This window comes from Cygnus olor, chromosome 5 (genome assembly GCF_009769625.2).
Source record: "Cygnus olor isolate bCygOlo1 chromosome 5, bCygOlo1.pri.v2, whole genome shotgun sequence".
NCBI classification, from domain to species: domain Eukaryota; kingdom Metazoa; phylum Chordata; class Aves; order Anseriformes; family Anatidae; genus Cygnus; species Cygnus olor.
Genome location: NC_049173.1, coordinates 65691879 through 65713435, shown reverse-complemented (window position 1 = coordinate 65713435; position 21557 = coordinate 65691879). Strand labels below are relative to the sequence as shown.

Sequence of the window (21557 nt, the reverse complement as noted above, 5' to 3'; positions counted from 1 at the left end):
AAAAGTGGAACAACGTTTTTTAGGACCTCAACTCTCACAGAGCTAAAGTGTCCTTCTGGAAGAAACACCTCAACCCGAGTTAACTACTGTGTTCCTCAGTCAGTTCTAGTTATCACGTTAGTGATGTATTTCATGCTTTTCATTATGTATGATTTTGAATAGCTCATTCCTGCTTCTAGTATAAAGGGGGATGGGTGGCTTTTCCCATTTAAACAGTATGGTTTAAATGATGCTTCAAAAAAAAACCCACCACCGTTTCTTTAGGAAGACATACAAGCTAGAGGTCTTGTTGATGTAATGCTAGAACACATACAGATTCATCGTTGAACACAGCTTCCAGATGTGCCAGCCACGGGTGCCATCTCTACAAGTTTTTGTGAATCCTGCTAGATGTCATTGGCACATTTAGGTAAACACAGGTATTTCTGCAAATCTGGCCTTGTGCTACTTTGGCAAATGCTTTTGAAAGTTGCACCCAACATTAAAAAGAGATTGATGTAGGAGATTAAGATAAATGCACAAAACACTTTCATTTTCTTTATTTTCAATCGATACTGTATGAATACAAAGTTTCTAGAAAGCTACAAAAATTCTACCACTTTATCAAGAAGGCATCAAAATGTGTCACTTTGCAAAGACATGAAAACACCTGCAGTAACCGACACAAAAATAGCATTTTTAGAGTGATGAAATAATTGCACTTAACTGTCATGGATATTAAAGTTATCACACATATGTACCGCGAAAGCTAGAATACATTTTTTTTTTACAAAGCACTTTATAAAAAAATTCTCTGCACACAAAACCTATAATTTTCATATTACTATCATACTAAAGATAAATTCACTTTAAAGCCAACACTTAAAACATTTGAAACAAAAAAAGGTACCAGTACCTACACACAGACAATAACAAATACAAGAATACTGTACTGCCAAGAGGTTTGACTGAAACTCCTTTTGAAAGCTTCTGCAAATATGTTAAGAAAACATTGGAGAACATTCACTTTTTTCAAAGAGCCTTCCCTCCCTGTCTAACCTAGAGGTACTTTATCATCAAAAGGCAAGTTCTACATCAAAAGTTACCAGCAGCAGTACAATATTAAAGTAACCACTGACCATATATGAATATGCTTAAGTCACAAACCCATTTTATACACATTACACAAATAAACATAAAGTGAGAATTCCATTGTCATTTACAAATGTGAACAAATGCACATGGCAAAAAAAAACAAAACCAAACCAAACCCCAACCTGTTTTACATAAAATGTACTGAAGAATTAAAGGCTATTCAGGTTTTCAATGTTATAAAATTCTTTCGTCTTCCTTTTTCAGGCACATATTGTATTTTTTGTCTGCAGTCATGAGCCTGAACCAAAGAGGCCCATAAAACAAAACAAAAACAAAAACACATATTCTGTAAGGAGGTAACAGGTATCTGTCTCCTTTTTGTCAACTGAGTGCATTTAAGATTTAATTTACACACTAAAACTAATTACATGATCTCAGCAAGAATGACCCAAAAAGTTAAAAGATGAAGATCTCCAAAGTGTTTCTTGTACTTTTCATTATCCAGCCTTTTTTTTTTTTTTTTTTTTTTTTTTTTTTTTTTTGTTAAGGGGGCTAAGCATCTTGTTATAAGATAGGGAAAAGAGATCATCCTGAGAAAGTACAAAACCGGACTCTATTATCACATCTGCTGTTTGACCGGGTATCTGAATCAGTATGGGTCAAGTAAAGAGTAGACAAAACATTTCTCAGTATGATTGATCCAGGAAAACTGTAAGGGAAACTGCTTCAGAAGCAAGTATGCCCTAGGAGTTGCAGTGGAAAAATAAATAGATATGGATGAGTATGTCAAATGTTGTATCTGCCTTGAACTGGCCAGTTACTTACATTCAACAGTAATGTACACCCTTCATTATTTAAAATAGCCTATATTGTGGAGGTTTTAACGGAAGAAGCTACTGCCAAACTTAGTGAGCTGTAGCTGCAATAGAAAGAGATAGCGAGAAACAGGCATTATATCTGCAATTCCTTCAAAATAGTGGTGCAGTACCTACATAAAATAATTTTGGAATTCAAGTAAGTACAACTACATTTGTTTGTAGCAATTTTCAACAGCCCCAAATGGTACCATTACGCTTGTTTTAATGAGACAGGAGTGTACTTTACCACAAATATGCACTAGTACAGCTGAAATGTTTGGTAAAAACTGAAAATATATGCTTTACTTGAAGGGCGAAATTGTCTTTGCCCTATCTCAGTCTCAGTGAATTCAACAGGATTACTTGTCTTACAGAGGTAAGTGAGATTTAGACCTTGAAGGAATAAGAAAAATAATATTTTAGAGACAGGGAAATTGAATTATCACAATATTTACCACACAGTGTCACAATATTTCTATATATAAAAAGTTAATCTTAGTTTTCATCAAATACTTTAAAATCAAGCTAAAATTGTATTCACAACTATATAATCCCTCTGACAGCTTTTGGTTTTGCTGATATTTGTTCTAACGTTTTTTTTTTTCTTAAAATCTTGCTCCTCTTCCCATTGATTTTAGTTGTAGTGTACACAGTATGGCCCCCGTTCACAGAAGGTATCAAATACAGACATATTTTTTAAGAGGAGCTACATTTTTCCTAGCATGACATCATCTGGGACAAAAACAAAACAAAACAACCTTGTGTTTTGAACAGTGCTGGCCAGAGTTTCTCTAACAGCACCTTCATCCACAATGCTCACACTTAATTCAGTGTTTAAAAACACACAATTGCATTTACCCTACCTATTGTCTGTTCTCCGTTTTCATCTCATTTTATGCATCTGACCTTCAGTATGCACAATTTTGTAAACAAATCTTCTATCTTAAAAAATCTTCACAGATACTGAAATATTATTAGAGGAAAACAATAGTCTCATTTGTCCACTGTCTGAAATTCTGCAGTGCATGGATCTCATTATGCAGATAGATACATGACTGGATGAAGAGAATATAAATGTGAATCATTTTCATTTTTATATCATAGGCAAATCAGTTGCTGGTTTGCAATGCTGTCAGAAATGGCAAACAGTACCTTATTCTCCAGCAGGTTGATCATTAGCGAAATTACATTGCTATAAATGGTGCTCTTTTGTGAATGGAGGCCTGTAGTTTCAACTTATTCCAATAAACCAAAGGCATTACGGTGATAACTACATATTTTTGGTCTCTCTACAAATTGTCATTATTATGGCAGCACTTTTCTAAGCTGGAATTTCAAACCAAAGGCACTTTCATGCTAGAGTGCAGAAGAGTCACAATTTATTATTTGGTCATGAAATTTAGAAAGGCAGCATTATTAATACAAATCACTTTTCACGGAGAACTATGAATCTGTAACCTTTCCTTTTGGTATAGACACTTAACTGCGTAGCAATGGGATTGACTTGTACTGAAGGTTCGTTTAGACCAAGCAGTCAAAGAGCTTTTCTGTGGGAAAAAAATATAGATATTTTAAAAAATGGAACCAATTGATAAAACAATATATAAAATCTGTGTTAAGAGGCTAAAGGTACTTCTAATATAATGCTAAGGCACTGCATATTGTAATGCTTTGGCAGCTCTCAGTTAAAAGGTTCCTACAAAAAGTAACAGTAACAAGATAAGTACTTCCAGCTTACAAAAGAGCTCACAGTTTACAGGCAGCCTGTTGGACTACACACCCCATGCTGAACAGTTGAAGGATTAAGGCTTTTAAGAATCAACATATACAGGGTATGGATCATTTACAGAAGTGTAAAGAAAAGACAATGGAAATAGTTTCCCTAATATTACATAAGTGAACACCAATAAACATTGTGATTTTTATACCCTATAGTTATGACATATGTAGTGTGCCAGATTCTGTTAAAAAAACCTGTACCTGGTTTTGCAAATTGACTTACACACTTTATACGCCTCAAAGAGTTTGCTTGTTATTAAAAAAAAAAAATCACCAAAACCACAATTCAAACCCTAAATAAAAAGACAAACTTTAGAACAAAATAAAACAAAAAAGTAGTTTTTGACTTGTAACACCAAGTGCTTAGAATAAAGGGCTACCGTTAGGCTGTTACAATGCAGTGCTTTTCCTGATGTGATTGTTAGTGTAAAAATGAGTGTTAAAAGAGACCTTACCATGGACATATTTCTCTGTTCAGTTCACAGAATATAAACTGAAAGATCATCAGCCCTAATATCCACAAGCAGATAACAGCTAGACATCACAGCAATCATCCACCTACTAGCGTTAGATCAGCAGCCAGCTAAGGAATTTAAGCAGTCTCCCTTCCCCTCATAGATGTTTGTGTCTTCCTCTAATGTGAGTCCTCAGCAGTGTTAAATGTGAATATGGTTCGCCGCAGGTGTACAGCAACCTGCTACCATGTTTAGGCTATATTCTAGTCTAGATAATTCAATCATGGGCAATTCTAACAGAGGGTACTATACAAATATAAATAACCAGAAATTAAAAGTGTTTTTTTGAAGACTAGAGCACTGTTGCCTGGGAATAAATTCTAGAGTTAAATCGTGCATGGGCACATATCATTAAATGGCAGTGAGGAGGGAGCTGTTAAATGTTAATTTCTTTGAGTCAGAGCTGCAAAGGACCTTCCCAAGAACACCCTTTGCTGATACTTCATGACTGATCTTTAAGGTGGCTTGTGCTTGGCCAGGCGGTCCTGAGCCTTTCTGACAAATGTTTTTCATGAGAACCCACTGTTGAACCAGCACCTGCTGAAACAACTGCTGCTTGGGCAACTGAAGGACAGTGCTGGGTGTACAGCAGAAGAAAGGAAATTGAACAACACTCTGGCTTAGCCAGGAAGAATGAGAATACTTATCTCACATGTGCGTACCTTGGATAATCACTCACACCACATCTGTGTTTTGAATCTTTACAGTATTAAAATATCCTCCAGCTGCACTTCACTTCCTGGAATCTTCCCTGATATATCAGAAGGATGAATACTACCACATCCAGATGCAAAAGGACATCAGACCCCATGTGGTATGTACATGTTTGTTTCATATAAGGTCTTTGCCAGTAGGAACTGGAGAGAGAACTGGGGAGAGGCGTAAGAGCACCATGATAAAGAGGAAAAGGAGAAAAAAAATCTCCACATTCCAATCTTCTTTGCCTGATGTTGGTTGTGACTTTCTAGTGTCTCATAGATATTAAAGCTGTTGATCCTTTCAGAGGTGTATGCATTCTTCTCTCAAACACTTTAGTGTTTTGCTTTTAGTTTATGAATTACTCAATGCTGTTGCAATGTCCGTTGTTTCCATTCATCTGTTTTTTTCAGAATTGCGAGTTTTTCAATCAACTTATTAGAAAACATAGCTGTCCGTATAAAATATAACTGCACACACAAGACTACACATAATGCAAGTCTAAATCTTCAGTATTTACCTACTTATTGCAAAATGAGCCATCTTTTTCATTAAATAATCAGATTTTCATATTAGTACAATACAACTTATACTCTTTTAAAATACACTAGATATGTTAGGGATAAGGGATGATGTTTTCTTTCTCTGCAATACCTGTTTGAAAGTTTAATGGATTAGAAGATTAGTTTTAGCATTGAGAAAAAAATACAAAATTTGCCTAATTTTAGGACCTGTCTGTTTCTTATCAGGCATTTCTTAAGGCTATATTTTTTCATTTGGTTTCAAACAGAAAAATGTTTCATTTTAAAAAATAATTTAGTGAATTACATTTGTCCGTATCTTCCACCCTAATTAGTTACAAAGATAATTCTATAAAGATTATTAACTTTGTGTACTCATTTACAGTTATAGCTAAAGATTCATTTCAATTTCACTTGAATTGTAAAACAAGTATTTTGTGTTGGAAAAAAAAAATCTTATAAATGCTGTCAGTTTTTCCCCATGGCAAATGCTCTGTCATACATTTTTCTATCAGAATTAAAAATAGGCCTCCACAGACAGAGGCATTAGGTTCTTAAATAGTCTTCCCAAAGAACTGTGGTTTAGAAATTTGAAGAACACTTAAGTTTTAGAAATAATTTTTACAACTGTACCAGAATTTCACAGCTACAATTATATATGAACACATTAAAAATGACTTCACTACAACAGGATTTAGAAAAATGTGGGTGAAAGTTGGGCCAGAGGCACTGCCACTTAGTGTTGAGGTTTACAGTCTGTGTTTTGATAAAGAAGTGAAATGAAGTGTATATATAAATAACTGCTCAGTCCTTTACAAGCCTGTAGATATGATGCTGTGCTCCATGTTCACTGTTTGACACTTCAAATACACAAGCCATGCAGAGTAGGGTTTCTTGTGTATCCCTGTTCGTTACAACCTATTTGAGGGGAAGGAAAAGGTAGACAATATATTAAAAACTTGAAAACACCAGAGCCAAAGGAAGAAATGACTGGTTTAATTTAGGCAATGTTTAGATGTTGCTGTTTGAAATGTCCTCTCTCTTTTTCTCTCTTCCTCCCTCCCTCTCTCTATCTCTCTGGCAATTTAAATTGACCTCCATGACTGCGCTCACCACAGTGTGCTCCGGGGCAGAGCTGTGGGGCAGTTGCTCCTAAAACAGGGGTACTGAGATTCATCCCACCCAGGGTGCCACCCATGAGCCATCAGCTCAGCATTCCTCAACCTACACTAACTTCAGTAAAGGAAAACCAGTGCATCTTGTCCCCCTGTGTTTGTCTGCCAAAAGGCAGCTGAGCTGAGTGCACCCCTCACTCATCACCCCCACACTGCATGACTCTGAGCTCACTGCCCTACCTCTTTGTCATGCCATCAACCTTCAGTCTTGCCCAATTCCTGTGGTGGCAGCAGCATCACATGCTCTAAGTGCTTGGCCAGGTGCCACTGCAATGCCACACTGCAATAAGCAGGTAGCTGGATGACAGTGGCTTCAAGGCTACTACGCAGACCATTCCTCATGCTTTAGGTCACCTGTTGGGTGTATCCTCACCATTACTCCATGCTTCCAGGTCCAAGAACTAATTAATTAACACACTGACATTTGCAGTATTGTAACTGGCATGTCAGTAAGAACACATTAGATGAATGGGATGGTTCAAAGTTACTGCCTCAGGCTCTTTACAAACACCAGAGACTTGCATTAAAAATAAGAGAAGTAAGCTGAATATCTGGGAAGTAACAGAGACGTTTGTTCATGTTCTCAGCCAGCTTTTTTCTTCTCATCCTTGGTTTCTGTAGTGCACGATTCCAAGACTATTAGTCTGAAGTCAATGGGATGATTTGTTTAGTAAGCAACATGACTAAGGGATTTGGAAACTGGTTCTAAATATTGCACATTAAGCAAGCCATATAAGCCGAGAGTATTTTAGACCATGAAAAATAAAGAGTGAGTCCATACCAATAAAATTGTAAAATTTTCCAACACGCTGTTCATCATGTATTCTCTGGTAAATGTTTCAGCTTGTGTATGAAGTTGATCATATATTCACACATTGGAGAGCGATTTATTCTGTACACAAATCGGCCATTCTCAAACCTTGCATATTCAGTCTAAAAAAAAAAAGAATATTTAGAATAATATACTTTAAAAAGATTAAAAGCATTAATGCTGTATCTATTTTTTCTTTGTGTAGACAGAAGAAAGAGAAAGTGGGTCTCAGCCACACAAACACCCATACTCCTACCTGCTAACTCCCTGCCTGAGCTATACAGTGCCTTGCTAAAATTCAAAGGCCATTCATTGTTAAAAGTTTTACCACAACTTATTCTCTAACCTGTGAATTAAAAATTGAAAAGATAAAGTTACACAAAGTAATCTTTACACAAAGTAAAGTCCAAATCCATTAAAAATGAATTAGGCAGAAAACTTGCAATAAGCTTGATAAGATTTGACAGTACTTTTGGGACAATCAGCTGCAAAGGGAAGAACAGAAATAAGTTTATACATTTATGTATAAATATATACATATGAACATAGCTAAATATTATTGCATGATTTAATATGCAATTTATGAATTACATGAAGATGCAACGCTACAGGCAGAAGAAAACAGACTGATTTATATTGCAGAGGTTCACAAAGGGTTGGAGGAGGGTGCTTGTGATTCTTGGACTCCAGCTGTCTAGATACCAGCTGCTCAGATGATCTCCTCAGTGGCTTTGGGGATTTCTTAGCTTTCGCTAAGCTTGGTGTAATAGAAATGATGGAAAACTTTTTATGGTCACTCTGCACTGGAACCATATTTAGTATAAGGATGACACGAACAGTGACCAAGATATCTACTAAATGCTCAACCTGCAGCTGTAGGCTAAATTGTGCATACAAAAACTATTTTGCATGTAACAGATGTGGTTGTGGGGCTTAGAACGCAGAAGACAAGTTAAATAGCTACAGCATTGTTGTACAGTAAACCAAATATCTACCTGACAAGTACATATGGTTTTTTCTGCTTAGAAAATAAAAGGTAAACAATAAAGGCCCTTGCATGTTAAAAAACATAGCATACCATCCATGTCTTGAAATGTTAAAAAAACCTAGATGACAAAAGGTAGCTTGTCACTGTAGCATGGTTCCAAACAGGCTACCTGGCTGGCCAAGCATTTCGAAATGGGAGCAAAGCAGTTTTGCTTCAGCACTTTTCTGCTGTGACGGAGGAGGCCGCACTGATGTCAGCTGCAGGTTCCCCACTTAAGTTGCCACAGGCAGGATGGAGGAGGGGCTCTGAAGCAGTGGGTAACCAGGAATATATTTACTGTAGCAATACCGGCCACACAATGATATAAAAAAAACTCAAACACTGCTGGGAAGGAAAATACTCTTTCAGGAAGGATTAGAGGAGGGAAGGAAAAGACAGGTAAGAGTAAAAGTAAATACAGGAGAGAGGAAAGCTTAAATGAAATCAGAAAGAATTGGAGAATCAGCCCAGCCTAGCCCAACACCCACCTCTACTTTTTCTACTACTTGCTTTCCAAAAGAGCAGACTTTGGTGGAACACGTGATTGTCATGTTTTCTGAGCTCTCTACTGACTGGTGACTCCATAAAATGCTCCTGTATCATCTTGAATGTTGCAGTTTAAGTCAGCCTGTTGGGAAAAGCAACAGATGTTGAAGATTTTATTTTGCATTTGACAATGTCATAGTATAACCTGCAATTACCTCACCATTCTTGATTCAGAAATCAGGGAGTGAGAAGGATTTGATTGTGACAACAGTTGAAGTAGAAAACCTCAAAGAAGTACTTGCATAATTGTTGACATAAAAACCTTAGGAAAGCCACAATTTCTTCAAACTATAAACACCAAAGAGAACCCAGTATTTCTCTCAGCTACAGGTGGCCTTGTTGTCTGGCAGAAAGATGAAGTCCTTTTTACTTTCTTAAAACAATGAAATCATCACTACAAAGGAAGAGGGCTGTGCAACACAGGAATTGAGCTCTAACAAACTCTGTCAGGCCATATGGCCCTGATTCAGCAAACCATTTAACCTCGCTGAGCTTATGACACAGTTCACAGGCTTCATGTTATCTGTGTGCTTACTGAGCCGTGCCTACTGGACCAATAAAATATTACCGAAGTATTTGATTTCTTTCAGTATTTCTCCAGTCTGAAATAATGACCCAGCTGCCTTTGATATCTAGCACCAGAGACTGAGCGTTGCAGGATCAAGTGAGAAGAACAGTGCTACCTTTAATTATTTATATCCAAAATCACAAGTCTTGTGCGCAGCATGATTAATTTGGTTACGATAAGCAACAGCACAGGTCACATGCTGAATCCTGCCTCCCAGGCCTGTAGTAGCACTAAGCATTTCTGCACTGTGCTCTTTGTCATCATGAAACCATTTTCACAAGCCCTCAACTAAAAGAGCACTATATGGATATAGGCAGAGGCTAGAGATATCCACAGCTAGATTTGTTGATTCAGGCATTAGCTCTGCTGACATCTTTGGTGCCCAAGGAGAGGAGTGGGCAGGGATTTCTTTTTCTGTGGAAATAGCCGATCACCTACTGCAGCGTAACATCTAGGAATCATCTGAGTTTTTTTAACCTACTCTGAGATGAGCATTTTCACAGGGAAATACACTTTCACAGCTGTTTCACTTGCACTTCTAGCTTAACTGTTTTTATTGCTACACAGAAATGTAACACAGAAGTGTGACAAATGCCTTCTTGTGTACCTGGAGACTTTTTAAAAATGCAGTTTACAGGGATGTTTATATACTAGTTTTGTGGAACAATTGTAATCCTGCTTCACTATAGTTCAGGTCATTTCTAACTGCTATTTAATGTTTAACTGGGCAACAAGTCATTAATTCTACTTAGTGTCTACAATCCATATTTGTGGTACAACCTTCTGAGGCAATATGCTGATAATAGCAATACTGAGCTAGTTGTGGTATGGAGAAGCCATAGGTCTAATATTACTTCAGGCTGGCTTTGGTAAATTAATCAGTGGAAAAATATCAAGAGTTTTACATACAGTAACACATAAAGCCTTATAGTCACATATTTTGCATAACAGAAAGAAATCCTATTGCTATTACACCTTGCTTCTTCCACATGTTTTGCATGAGGTCAGCAGTTAATGTTTAATGTACAGCTAAAGCAGTGTGTTCACAGTGATCTGTAAGAAATTGTTCTGAGCTCATATTAAATAAGTAATTTGCCATCACAGCTGGTTTGCAATTACATCTAAATATGAAAAACTGTAGCAGCCATTCAGCCATGTCACAGCTGCTCCCTGGAATTTCTAAAGAATAGTTATTTCTGATAAAACAATTATACTGTTTTGAATGATAACACATTTTTTTTTCCTTCAGATACAGAGAAGATATTTAAGAAATTGTAAGTAAAATGCTCCTTGTGATTTCAGGTGTTTTAAAAGGGTCAACTGCATAGACCTTGTATCTCAAGCTGCAATAACAACTGCTTATAGATATTAAAAAATAACTTTTTTTTCTCGTTTTGAAGCCCACTGAAAAAATATACTTGACATTTGACCCGGAAAAGTAACACATGTGGCCATTGGCACCCTGTTGATCACTCCCACAGTGCTTCCAACTCTTGCTGAAATCAACAGGAATCCTGTGTACCACAAAAATACAGGCTGGGGCCCTGATGTTCCTCCCTGAATAAGGAACACTTGAAATTATCATTCAACTGTCATGATTTACTCTATGCAATCACAATGTTGTTGCTAAAAAGTACCCATGATTGCAAAACAGAAATGAATTACCTGTATTGCTCTTTGATTTTTTTTTTATTATTATTTTTGAGTAGCATACAGTAGAGGGTGTTTCAAGGAAAGGAAGAGTTCTCCTTTTAAACCAGAGTTTTAATGTTCACCTAACTACAACATGCTGCGTGCTGAACCTCAAGACTCCTCCAAAAAGTGTAATAACAATATAAAAATCCTAAGAGTTGCAACAGTAAATACTTTGAATGAAGGCTACAGCAAAGCTTCTTTTAATAACGAAAGAATTTTCTCGAGTCTCACATACTAAAGCATCTTGTCCCTTAACCTGGGTTTCAATCTTTTCACTAGAGGATGAGTACATGAACACTAAGGAAGGAGCATGCATCATTGTGAAGAGGGGAATGTCACCTCAAGGAAGTAGTCTTAATCTAGAATTTGATTTTTTTTTAAAGTGTTGACTACATTTATAAAAGAAGGAAAGACAATCACTTTGGTAAATACAAAGCTTTGGTTAAATGATAAGAAATGACAGTGAAGGAGTTGTTAAGTATATTGGTACGGCTTACATAACAAGGGGTTCATTTAAATGCACACAATACGCGAAAACGTCTCTCTCAAACTGAAGAAAAGCAAGTCACATTTTAAATTTGGGGGATTTTTTTTTCCCCAAAAGGTAATGATGATACCAAAAAAAAAAGTTATTGGAAAAATTGTAGATCTGATGTGGCTATGAGAATTGCATATGTAATTTTGAGCAGAAGAACAGTGATGTGTTGTTACCTCTGAATTCAGTTTAAGCAGGATCCTTACTACAATATTGACTCCAGTTTTTGTGTCCACATTTTAGAAAGGATGTTGGAAAATTGGAAAGGGTTCAGAAAAGACAAGAATGATTTCAGGTCTGGAAAACATCCTTTGTAGTGAATGACTAATGAAACTCCATCTACTTAATTTTTCCAACGGAAGTTTTTCTACGACTTTGTCATAGTCTACAAGTTGCTACATGGGAAAGAGTCTTCTGGTAGATTAAAGCTTGAAGGAATGGACATTAAAAGACAAAAAGCTAATGCTACACAAAAGCTAAATGAGAAACACGGCAGACGCTGATATCTCTGATGGCAATGAAATGCTGGAATAATTCTGAATATGGTGAAATCACTGTTACTTAGGGTCTTTTGTAACCAATCTGAATATGTAAGTAACAGGGATGCTCTACCTCAAGTAGGCTTATTGCCTGGATGCAAAAATTACTTAGCGAGGCTCACTACCTATATTACAGGAGAGGTAAGACTAGATTATAATAATTCCAAAATTCACATCTATGACTTTATCTTATTAACCTCAGTTAACCTTCTTAATGAGCCCAGTGAAAAATTTGACAAGTCAAGCTTCTGGAGCACTGTGCCTGCAGCCTCACGAGACTCAGCTTTGTCTCTTTATTTCCTTGGTATGCTCAGTCTGTCTCTATCTAGCTGTTCACCTGCATTTTAGACTTCGACTGCAAGGCTTCCTGGACTGTAAACCATCTTTCCCTTCTGTACAGCTTCTGTTGCAGCTATGCTGTTGATCCGTGGCTCCAGAAATTAGGGTTGGTGAGCACTACTGTAGCATATACCAATAAAACCCTTTAAAATGGAAGCATGATTACATATAGTGAACAAGAGTCATTTTGAGTAATTTTTCAAAAAGTCATTTTCAATACTCATTAAAAGATTCACATTTGAAGATCAGTGTAATTTAGCAGGAAAGGAAAACCTAACAACTTAAAAACAACAAATGTTGTGGGGTTTTTGTTGGGGGGTTGATTTTCAAATGTAAAACTAATCTTGATTCAGTTTTAAAAGCTGAACTCTGTATTAGCTGAATGCATTTGGAGGGAGAGAAAGACCCTCAGCTTTCTGGCATGCTTTCTATGTGATTGTGTAAGAACATGATTAATTCATGAATACAGCATAGCTTGTCAAAGGGTAGCACTGAAAATATTACATATTAAGAGTACCAAGTGTTTCACATGCTGCATGGCAAAGCCCCTGCCAGTGTGCCAGAGCAAGGACCAAAACATAGCTGGCTGCAACCAAAATAAAGAGGAAAAATATTTAAAAACAAACAAACAAAACCCTCCACATTCACTTCCCAAGCGCTCTCAGGCTCTGTGTTAACGGCAGGGGGCACAGGGTAGAGCACTTGTTTAATAGTAACAGCTTTGGCTAACAAAAAAGCAACTCTAGCAAAAACTACTGAGAAGAGTCTAAATTCTTTCTGCTGAGTAGAAGGAAAACAGCACCTATTGGAAACAGTGGGATCTGGGGAGGGCCAGAACACTTTATGCTGGCATTCAGTAGTTAACATTAAGCACATAAGGCCATTTGTTAACAGCGTAAAGGTTTTAACGACTGCTGACTGCAGGGAGGTGTGTTACTCATACGACCGCATCATGCCTCCCTCCTCCTCTCCAAAGAGTGATCAAAGAGCAGAGATTCCAAACTGTGAAGCAATTTTTTCCAACAGGAGCATCTGGGTCGCTGGCACGTTACACTGCAGCTCAGGAATTGCGTCCAGGTCTGCCACATGGTTGGGCTTGTGATGGACAGGCCAAGCTGCTCCGGCTTCCCAGCTGCTCAGCCCCTTCCACTCATTAGCCAGGCTCAAGCGCTAATGCCCTTGCATCAATTGGTGAAGGGGTACGCCACAACCACTACGTGAACACCCTGTGCTGAGAGGGTTGCGATGCAGGAAGGAAAATGGATGGCTGCTTTCTTCCATATCTAATTTGTTTTGCATACATTTGCATGCTGGCCATAGCCCCATTCACATTACAGCTTCCATTTGTGAGCTGCAGCTCATTTGCCAGTCAAAGCTGGCGAGTGTGCGTGTGTGTCTGTGTGTGTGGCGGGAAATCCAAGAGTCGGGATTGTGCAATAGAACTTGCATGTAAGAACACAAAGAAAACAAAAAGGCAGTAGCCACAGTTGTGTGTGTGTGTGCAAATGAAGGGCACAAAGAATCTCTGCACTTTTAAGACTGCTGGAAGCACATGAAGATAAATTCGGGCGGGGGGGGGAGAGGAGGAGACCACAGGCGCAAGCCATTTCTGAACACTGATTACATGGGGAAATTGTTTGTTCCAGTGTATCACAAAGAGAAGGAGCATTATTTTTCATGCCACAGCTGTTTTGAATAAGAATAGGAATAAACTTAACCATCCTTCTCATGTTACTTACCACTAATTATGGCATATATTTACATCTATAAAACAGTGAAATTTTGGGGGACATAATTTAATGCCCCTTTATTGTGTAGATTCCTTTATTTCCATCCCACATTTGAATTTCAAAAATGTTTAGGACTTCAAAGCATCTTTAAAAGCTTGCCCTAATTATAATATGCATTACTTTCTAAAACTCCTAGTTTGCATTGCTGATTCCTGCAAATAGAGGCATTCATTTTTAAACATCAATTAATATCATCCATGCATCTTTTCAGATGAGTTTTGGCCTTTATTTTAGCGTTGCACTGGATTCTGACTAAGCATTCCTCAGTTTGGAGACTAAGTCAACCTCCTGCAAACACTTTAAAAAAATAAGCCAGTGGCTCAGATCAGTGGAAAGCCTGAAAGCCCAATATTAATTTGTATCAGCTGCTTTTTTTTTTTCACTGTTTCACTAGTTAGAAAACATCCTTCCTCCTTTTAGATGTATTTGCTGCCCATGTCTATTTCTGTAGCTACAGAAGTCAGAGTTCAGGTGTGGCACAGAGCATGTGTCAGTGTCAAGATACACAAAATCCACAGCCACACTATGGAAAGGTGTGTCCACACCAGCACTAAGGATGCCAACAGAGGCGTGGAGCCTGCCACGTGGGTACTGAAGCTGACAGAGAAGTCAAGCAGAAACAGAATCCTGCCTCAGAACTTGCAATTAGAGCGCAAAGCAAAACATGAGAGAGAAATAATTAGCTAAAACAGAATATGAATTTAGTCTAGGCTGCATCAGACAGATACTCACTGCTGAATTAATGTCAAAAGTGCTCTTAGTACCAAAAAGTAGTTGCCAAGCTATGTAGTGATAGACAGGGCTAAGTTACAAGGAGGGTTAAGTCCTAGAGCAATTCCCTTGCTGGAGTTGACAGAGATGTATGCACTAATAACAGCTGAGTCAAATGTCTTTATTGGAGATGTGGAGACGTACCACAACCTTCATGCAAGAGAAAACAGAGAGCTGGGGGGCAGAGTGCTGGGCAGTTGGCATCTGGGGCCAAGAAGGCGAGGCCAGCAATAATGTTTTATTTTGGTACAAAGCTTGAGGTGTGATCCCGCATCTACTTTTTTACTCTTTCAAGAGTGTAAGTATAATATTTAGTGCTAGATAATTTATGGATAGTAGCAGATAAGCGTTAGAATCAGAGCATAAGCATAGAATATCAAAAAAAAATCAGAAAATCAGAATAAGCATTAGAAACAGATAAGCATTAGAAACAGCACTAGAAAATGGTATGAGTGGAAGGTTAACCATTGAAAGAAACCAACAGAGGCAACATATGTTGATTTAGCTTTTAGATAGGCTGATGAGAAAGTCAAAGACCAGAAAACTTTGAGGGCTTTTCACAAGCCACAAAAAACAGTTCAAGCACAAACCAACCAACAGGTATATTGACCTCACTCAGATTAAGATAAAATGGCACAAATCACACCTGCTTGTTTTACATAGATTGGGATTATTTTGTTAGTGACAATGTTAATGAAGCAGGATTGTACACTCAACCTGCATCCAGACAAAGGTTTCATCTGCAGATACTCTGAAACCTTGTCCGAATTCCTTGTCAGTGTTCTAGAGATAACTTCTACATTTATTTAAGAACACTTATTTTGGTTTTAGTTTTATATCCCTGTAATCTCCAGTTTCATATCATCGTGTCACATACATTTCCTGTGCCATATTGTTGCTATGTTGTTCCTTATTTACTCATTGTACTGAGTGCATAACATGGTAAGTAAAAGCCTGTCTCTCAGGTGACTTCCTTCCCTGCACTGGTTCCCAGTGACTGCCTGGGATAAACAGAAGACGATTCACTGCACTCAAGGTACAAGACAAGGACCTGGAAATTGCTTAGCAGGGCTGTGAGGTTGGTTATGGGGTGGTGTACATAGAGAAGACTTTTCCTTTTATACCTTCTGCACAGGTAGGTAGGAGGAGGTCCCAAAGTGTGGGATGAAGCATACCCCATTGCCAGCATCTGGCTGTATCTCACAGTAGATACAATTGGAATGAATCATTAAACCTCTGCAAAGCAGAAAGCTTGCTTTGTATTCAATACCTGTAATACTTTGCAAAGTCAACTCCACAGTTGCCAAATGTCTTCTTGCAAGATCTCAGACCTTTCACTTTGTAAAGGTGTGAACCTTTTTACCTTTATCACAAGGAGAACTGAAAGGCACACGTGCTGCTGAGAAGTCTTGAGCAGAATTACATGGAAAGAGCAAGAAGAATATTCTTTCCAGTTACCAGAGCTAAGCTACTTCTGCCTTGGTCATCCTCAATGCGAGTGTTCCTTTCTGGTCTTTCTGTTTCCCAGCCTTCTTTTGCACACTAGATTTCATGACAAAACAGAATATCCTTTTTGCCATCCCCAAGGACGTGCCACATCTCTTTAAATCTGTTTACAGGCTCACCACCCCTTCTGGCATCAAACCCTCACCTTTGCTTTTACAATTTCCACACGCAGCAACATCTGACTGCTTCCTGCTGTAACCTTAACTCCTTTTACTCATAGTCCCTGGTTTTCTTTGCTGAGTCCCCTTGCAGTGCTTTTCCCACCGTACTTATTTACCCAACACAAATTCCTATTCCTCTTTTACTCACATTACAATCAAATTCCACCAAAACCTGGAGTGTCACTGGACACTGATTGCTAGGGTGCACTCAGTAGCTTACAGTGCTGAGCAAACTACCCATAGTTAAATGGTAATAAAGGGAGAAGACAATAAACATGATGGAAAGGAAGACACAGTTAAATACAGGGTGAGGGAGGATATTGTGAAGAAGCAAAGCAATGAACAGAACCTGGGAGAAGTTGAATGTTCATAGTAAGAGGAGTAGTGTATGGTACAGAGGGAGTGGATGCTGCTTCAGAAGTGGATACTGAATTTAAAAGAAAGGACAAAGATACAGAGTTTAATCTGTTTTCTCATTAATAAACTGGAAGTTACTAAAAGAGTCAAAAGACTGCCAACAACGTTTGCCAGCTTTACACTGGTAATAGACTGTTTTAGAACAGTTTCTCAAGGCTTCCCAGAAAAATGGCGTCTTTTTTTTTTTTTTTTTTTCCCCTGAAGAAATATCCCATTGGGGTGAAAGAAATTAAGAGAAGGACAGTGAGCTGACAGTTTAGGATCTAATTCTCATGACTAATTAGAGAGCCATCTTATATTCTTCCTATATATATATTTCTAGCTGTGGGGGGCAACTGTTGTGAAGTCTATTTCTAGAGGAGCATTCATCATGACCCTTGCTGCTCCCAAGCACTGCCCCTGTCACCCTCCTTCTGCCTTTGCATGCTCAAAGAGAAAGAAAATCCACTAGCCTATTTTAAGGCCATGGCTTAGGAAGGCATTCCCACCACATTTCTAATATATGTCAGAAGGATGTTAGCACTGTATGTTTTTTAATCTCTAAGTTAATAGTATAATAATATATAATAATAATATAATAATAAAAAAATAATAACAAAATAATAACAAAATTGTATTAAAAGACCATTAGGTTGGAAGGCACGGTGAGATTAGGAAATGTTAGATTGAAGTTGCCTGTACATCCTGACTGCTGAACTGCATCATGATCTTTAGCCACACAACTGCACACTCGCCCTCTGAGCAACTATGCATTATTTCTCTTTATTTGCATTATTCAGTGTGGCCCAGTCTCTTATTTCCTGCACACTACTCAAAAATCTGTGCTGAACACAGAATTATTAATTTGATAAAGGTTTTCTTCATGGCATTATATTTTTCTTAAGAAATGTCAGTGAGTTTCATTTCTCAATGACCACCTGAAGTGAAGGGATGGCATCACCCCCATATTACAGCTGGGGAACTGAGGCAAGAGGGTTAAAGGGGTGCACTGCTTGTAGTAGATCAAGTAAAGAAGGCTGGTACTTAAATAAAGCCATGAGCATATCACAGACATTAATGATCCAAAGAAGCTTTCTGCTGGCTTTGGACACATCTCTTTGAGCATTCAGCACAGCTGAAAATCAGTTTCCACACGGCAAAGAAGCAGAACATACAATACATCACTGAATGCAACACAGATCTCTGCTGTTTCCGTGTCTAATGTAGTCTGCAGCTTGTCATTCTCTGTGATCTGAGAACAGGCAGGCAAGGTGAGGTTCATTTTGCCAGTGGGTTTCACTAGTACTTATTATGCAAAGTGTATTGGTGAGAGTCCTTGGTTCAAGCCCAAGAATTGCAAGGAAAGGTACTGAGTGGTTACAGACACTTACCTCCAAGCTCTGTTCCTCTGCAGCCAGATGTCTTGTGCCCTTATGCTTGTCCAGTTCCCAGCTCTTGCATACTTGTCTCTGTGCCTTCATCCCTACATTCTCCCACAGGCTTCTTATCCCAAATGCTCCCTCTTCCCACTCCCTACCTCTTTTTGACCCTATGTTCTCACCTGCCTTGGCTTCTGGTTTCTGTTGTGCTTGTTTCCAGTTCTCCACTGCGTGCTGTTTCTGGTCTCTTTGTTCAGCCAGCCCTCAAGCACTCATTCTACAGCTCCCATTCCCAATTTTAAGCCCCAAGAATTTCTCAGTGGATTTCTTTCGCAGTCCAGCACAGCTCCTGCTCAGTGGTTTATCTCTTCTGCATCCAGATTTGAGAAAAGAGTCTCCCTCATTCTCAGTTCCCATATCTGGTGCCACTGAAACTTGGCAAGATGTGAAGTCTGGGATATGTACAAGTTGGACAGTATTTCAGGCCACACAGATAAACTTTCACTGAAAACGACAAACACCAGGAAACCTAATCATAAGCAGTGCTACCAGATCAACCTTTTCTGGTTTCACCATCAACCTCTCCACTCTGTAATTAGTCCCTACATATTGCCCCTCTCACTGAAGCTTTAAAAGTCAAATTTAAAATATTTAGCTGATAACTGCCAGTATGAAAAAGAGTATATCATGAAAAAGGTCCCTAGCAAATCCATGAGTAGAAAAAGTTTCAGTGGAAACATAAGGTCCAGTTTGGAGATTTGACAATCCTCTTGGATGAACCTGTAACATCACTACCATGTGGTTTTGCAAGTGCAACAAAGGAGATTTGGTGTATTGATTAAAATTATCAGAACTAGATCACATATTGTCCAACATCTCAGCCTTCCATTCAAATTCTTTTTTTCGCTCCTGGTTGCAACTCATATGAATAGATAATAACTTTTGGAGCAGAGTCCCATGGTTCACTAACAAATAGGCAAGGGGAAAACAGATGTGCTCCAGCAACCAAAAAAAAAAATTGCTAAAAAAAAAATCCTGGAACCCTCCCAAGCATGTGATCCTACTGCATACTTGGTTCAGTTCCTACTTGGTCCTGTCTGTGAAAGTGTGAGCTGATCTCAGGACTGATGCTTGTATTATGTGCTTTTGGCAAGAGTTCAACAATAGAAACACTAAAAAGCAGTCTAGTTTCTGCTGCTTCTCTGGTTGGTCTTGGACCACTAGATGGCAGTTCCCCATTTACAAACAAGGGCTCTTTACCTGTTTGTTCCTGCCCAGCAGCTGTGTCAAGCACAGTTGAGGCACGCATCTGTCCTTGCATGTTGTCTGCAACACAGACGTCTTGTGGAACTGCCAACAAGAGTGGCTTTGGGCCACTGACCTACCAGGATATACAGCTTTGCACTTTCAAATGACAACAGAAGAATTTTTCATGAGCACCCCCCGAAGGGTGCTACATACTAAACCCAGACCTTATTGATAAGAGAGGTTCTCCATGTTACATCTTACTCACCCAGAATTTTACGAGGAAGAAAGCGTTTTGGGGCCCCTTCCCAAACAATTCCTTTAGACCGCCCTTCTTTTCAGGAAATTTGTCATAAATCTGACGAATGTCCACCGATTCAAGCAATGGATCACTGTAAGAATGGTTGACGTGTCCAATGTGTACGAAGAGGTGTTTATTGTACTGCAAGAAAGAAACAGGAAAATCAGTGCTGTACAAAGAGAACAGAGGTTTATTAAGCCATGGGTCTGCATGTGTTCCTGCAGAAGGTAGCATGCTTTGATGGATTAAATGACTTGCACATTACCTCTGGGACTATGATTTTCTGCAGTATGATTTCCATGAACAACTGTAGTGACTGTGGAATAGCCCCTTGTGAGCAAGTGTCAACATCAAAAAACCTGTGTCTCTACTGCAAACCACAGAACATGGCCATCTTCAAGGGAGTAATTTACAGTGAGAGACCCAGCGGCAGCAAGGCGATAAAGAGCCCTTTCGCAGAGCTTAATAAGATGGATATGCTCTAGAGGAAAGCCTGTTTCTGCCTCTTCAGGCCATGCCTTTTAATGTCCCGTGTCCTCAGAGCCTAGATTTCTGCTAGTGCCACATATCCTGCACCTAACATTTTCTGTTTGTCTACTAAAAAAAAACAGCAAACCTCATCTATAGCATATGTATGCTAACAGCACTTAACAAAAAAGGGAAGGGAGTTTCTTTTAACCCAAGAATGACAGTAATGAGAAGGCCAGTCAGTCTGTGTTGCTGTTACTATAGAAGTGGACGTTGCTGTATGCCCTCCAGTATTTTCACCCATGTAATATTAAAGAGCCAACCTTTACCACTTTCCTCATGAGTGAGCTCCACTGACAACTATCTGTGCCAAAATGCATTCTGCTTCCATTTCCCTATTTCTTAGCTTCATCCCACTGCACCTCATTATCACAGGAATCACCTCAGCACCTTTTCCTGTCTGGGGGCAAATCCTTGGCCTAGTGGAGTCCATGGCAGCTCCCCACTGAGTCCAGTATGGTCATAGGAGCTGCCGTTTCTCCAAGATGAGAGCACCTTTTAGCACCTAAAATGCAAACGGGAGGTGAACCGTGAAGCCCCTCCACACGTCAACCAGCAGCTCCCAGCATCACACAAGCAGACTGAAAAAGCTCCAGAGAGGCATGATTAAACATTGGAGTTTTTACCCATGCAGATCACAAAACATTTTGCTAACTCAATTAAAGGAAAACTGATATGCAGTCAATGAACACTAGAAAACCCTGTCATATTGAACAGATGCTATATAAAGGGCAATTCCCAACTGGTAAGCACAAATAAAATATTTAAAACCCCAAAGCAGACCTCATTTAAGCTATTTTGTT

At 38.7% G+C, this 21557-nt stretch overlaps 1 protein-coding gene and 2 long non-coding RNA genes across 9 annotated transcripts in view; 1 reads left to right on the top strand and 2 right to left on the bottom strand.

Moving 5' to 3' along the window:
- Window positions 1-5448, top strand: part of LOC121071229 — a 151498-nt gene extending 146050 nt beyond the window's left edge. For all 7 annotated transcript variants that reach the window (XR_005820447.1, XR_005820448.1, XR_005820450.1 and 4 more), the window contains one exon: window positions 4933-5448. This is a non-coding gene — a long non-coding RNA (uncharacterized LOC121071229). The remainder of the gene's footprint in view (window positions 1-4932) is intronic.
- TEAD1 (TEA domain transcription factor 1) overlaps window positions 525-21557 on the bottom strand; it is a 159727-nt gene continuing 138694 nt past the window's right edge. The window contains 6 exon segments of the mRNA XM_040559380.1: window positions 525-6360; window positions 7399-7442; window positions 7445-7550; window positions 8944-9023; window positions 9026-9083; window positions 20194-20367. Of these exon segments, the coding sequence (XP_040415314.1) occupies window positions 6247-6360; window positions 7399-7442; window positions 7445-7550; window positions 8944-9023; window positions 9026-9083; window positions 20194-20367 (576 nt within the window). The 3' untranslated portion in view covers window positions 525-6246.
- On the bottom strand, window positions 10818-20175 carry LOC121071231. The gene is made up of 2 exons (XR_005820458.1): window positions 19941-20175; window positions 10818-19184 (listed from the first exon to the last, which is right to left on the bottom strand). It is a non-coding gene; the product is annotated as an uncharacterized LOC121071231 (long non-coding RNA).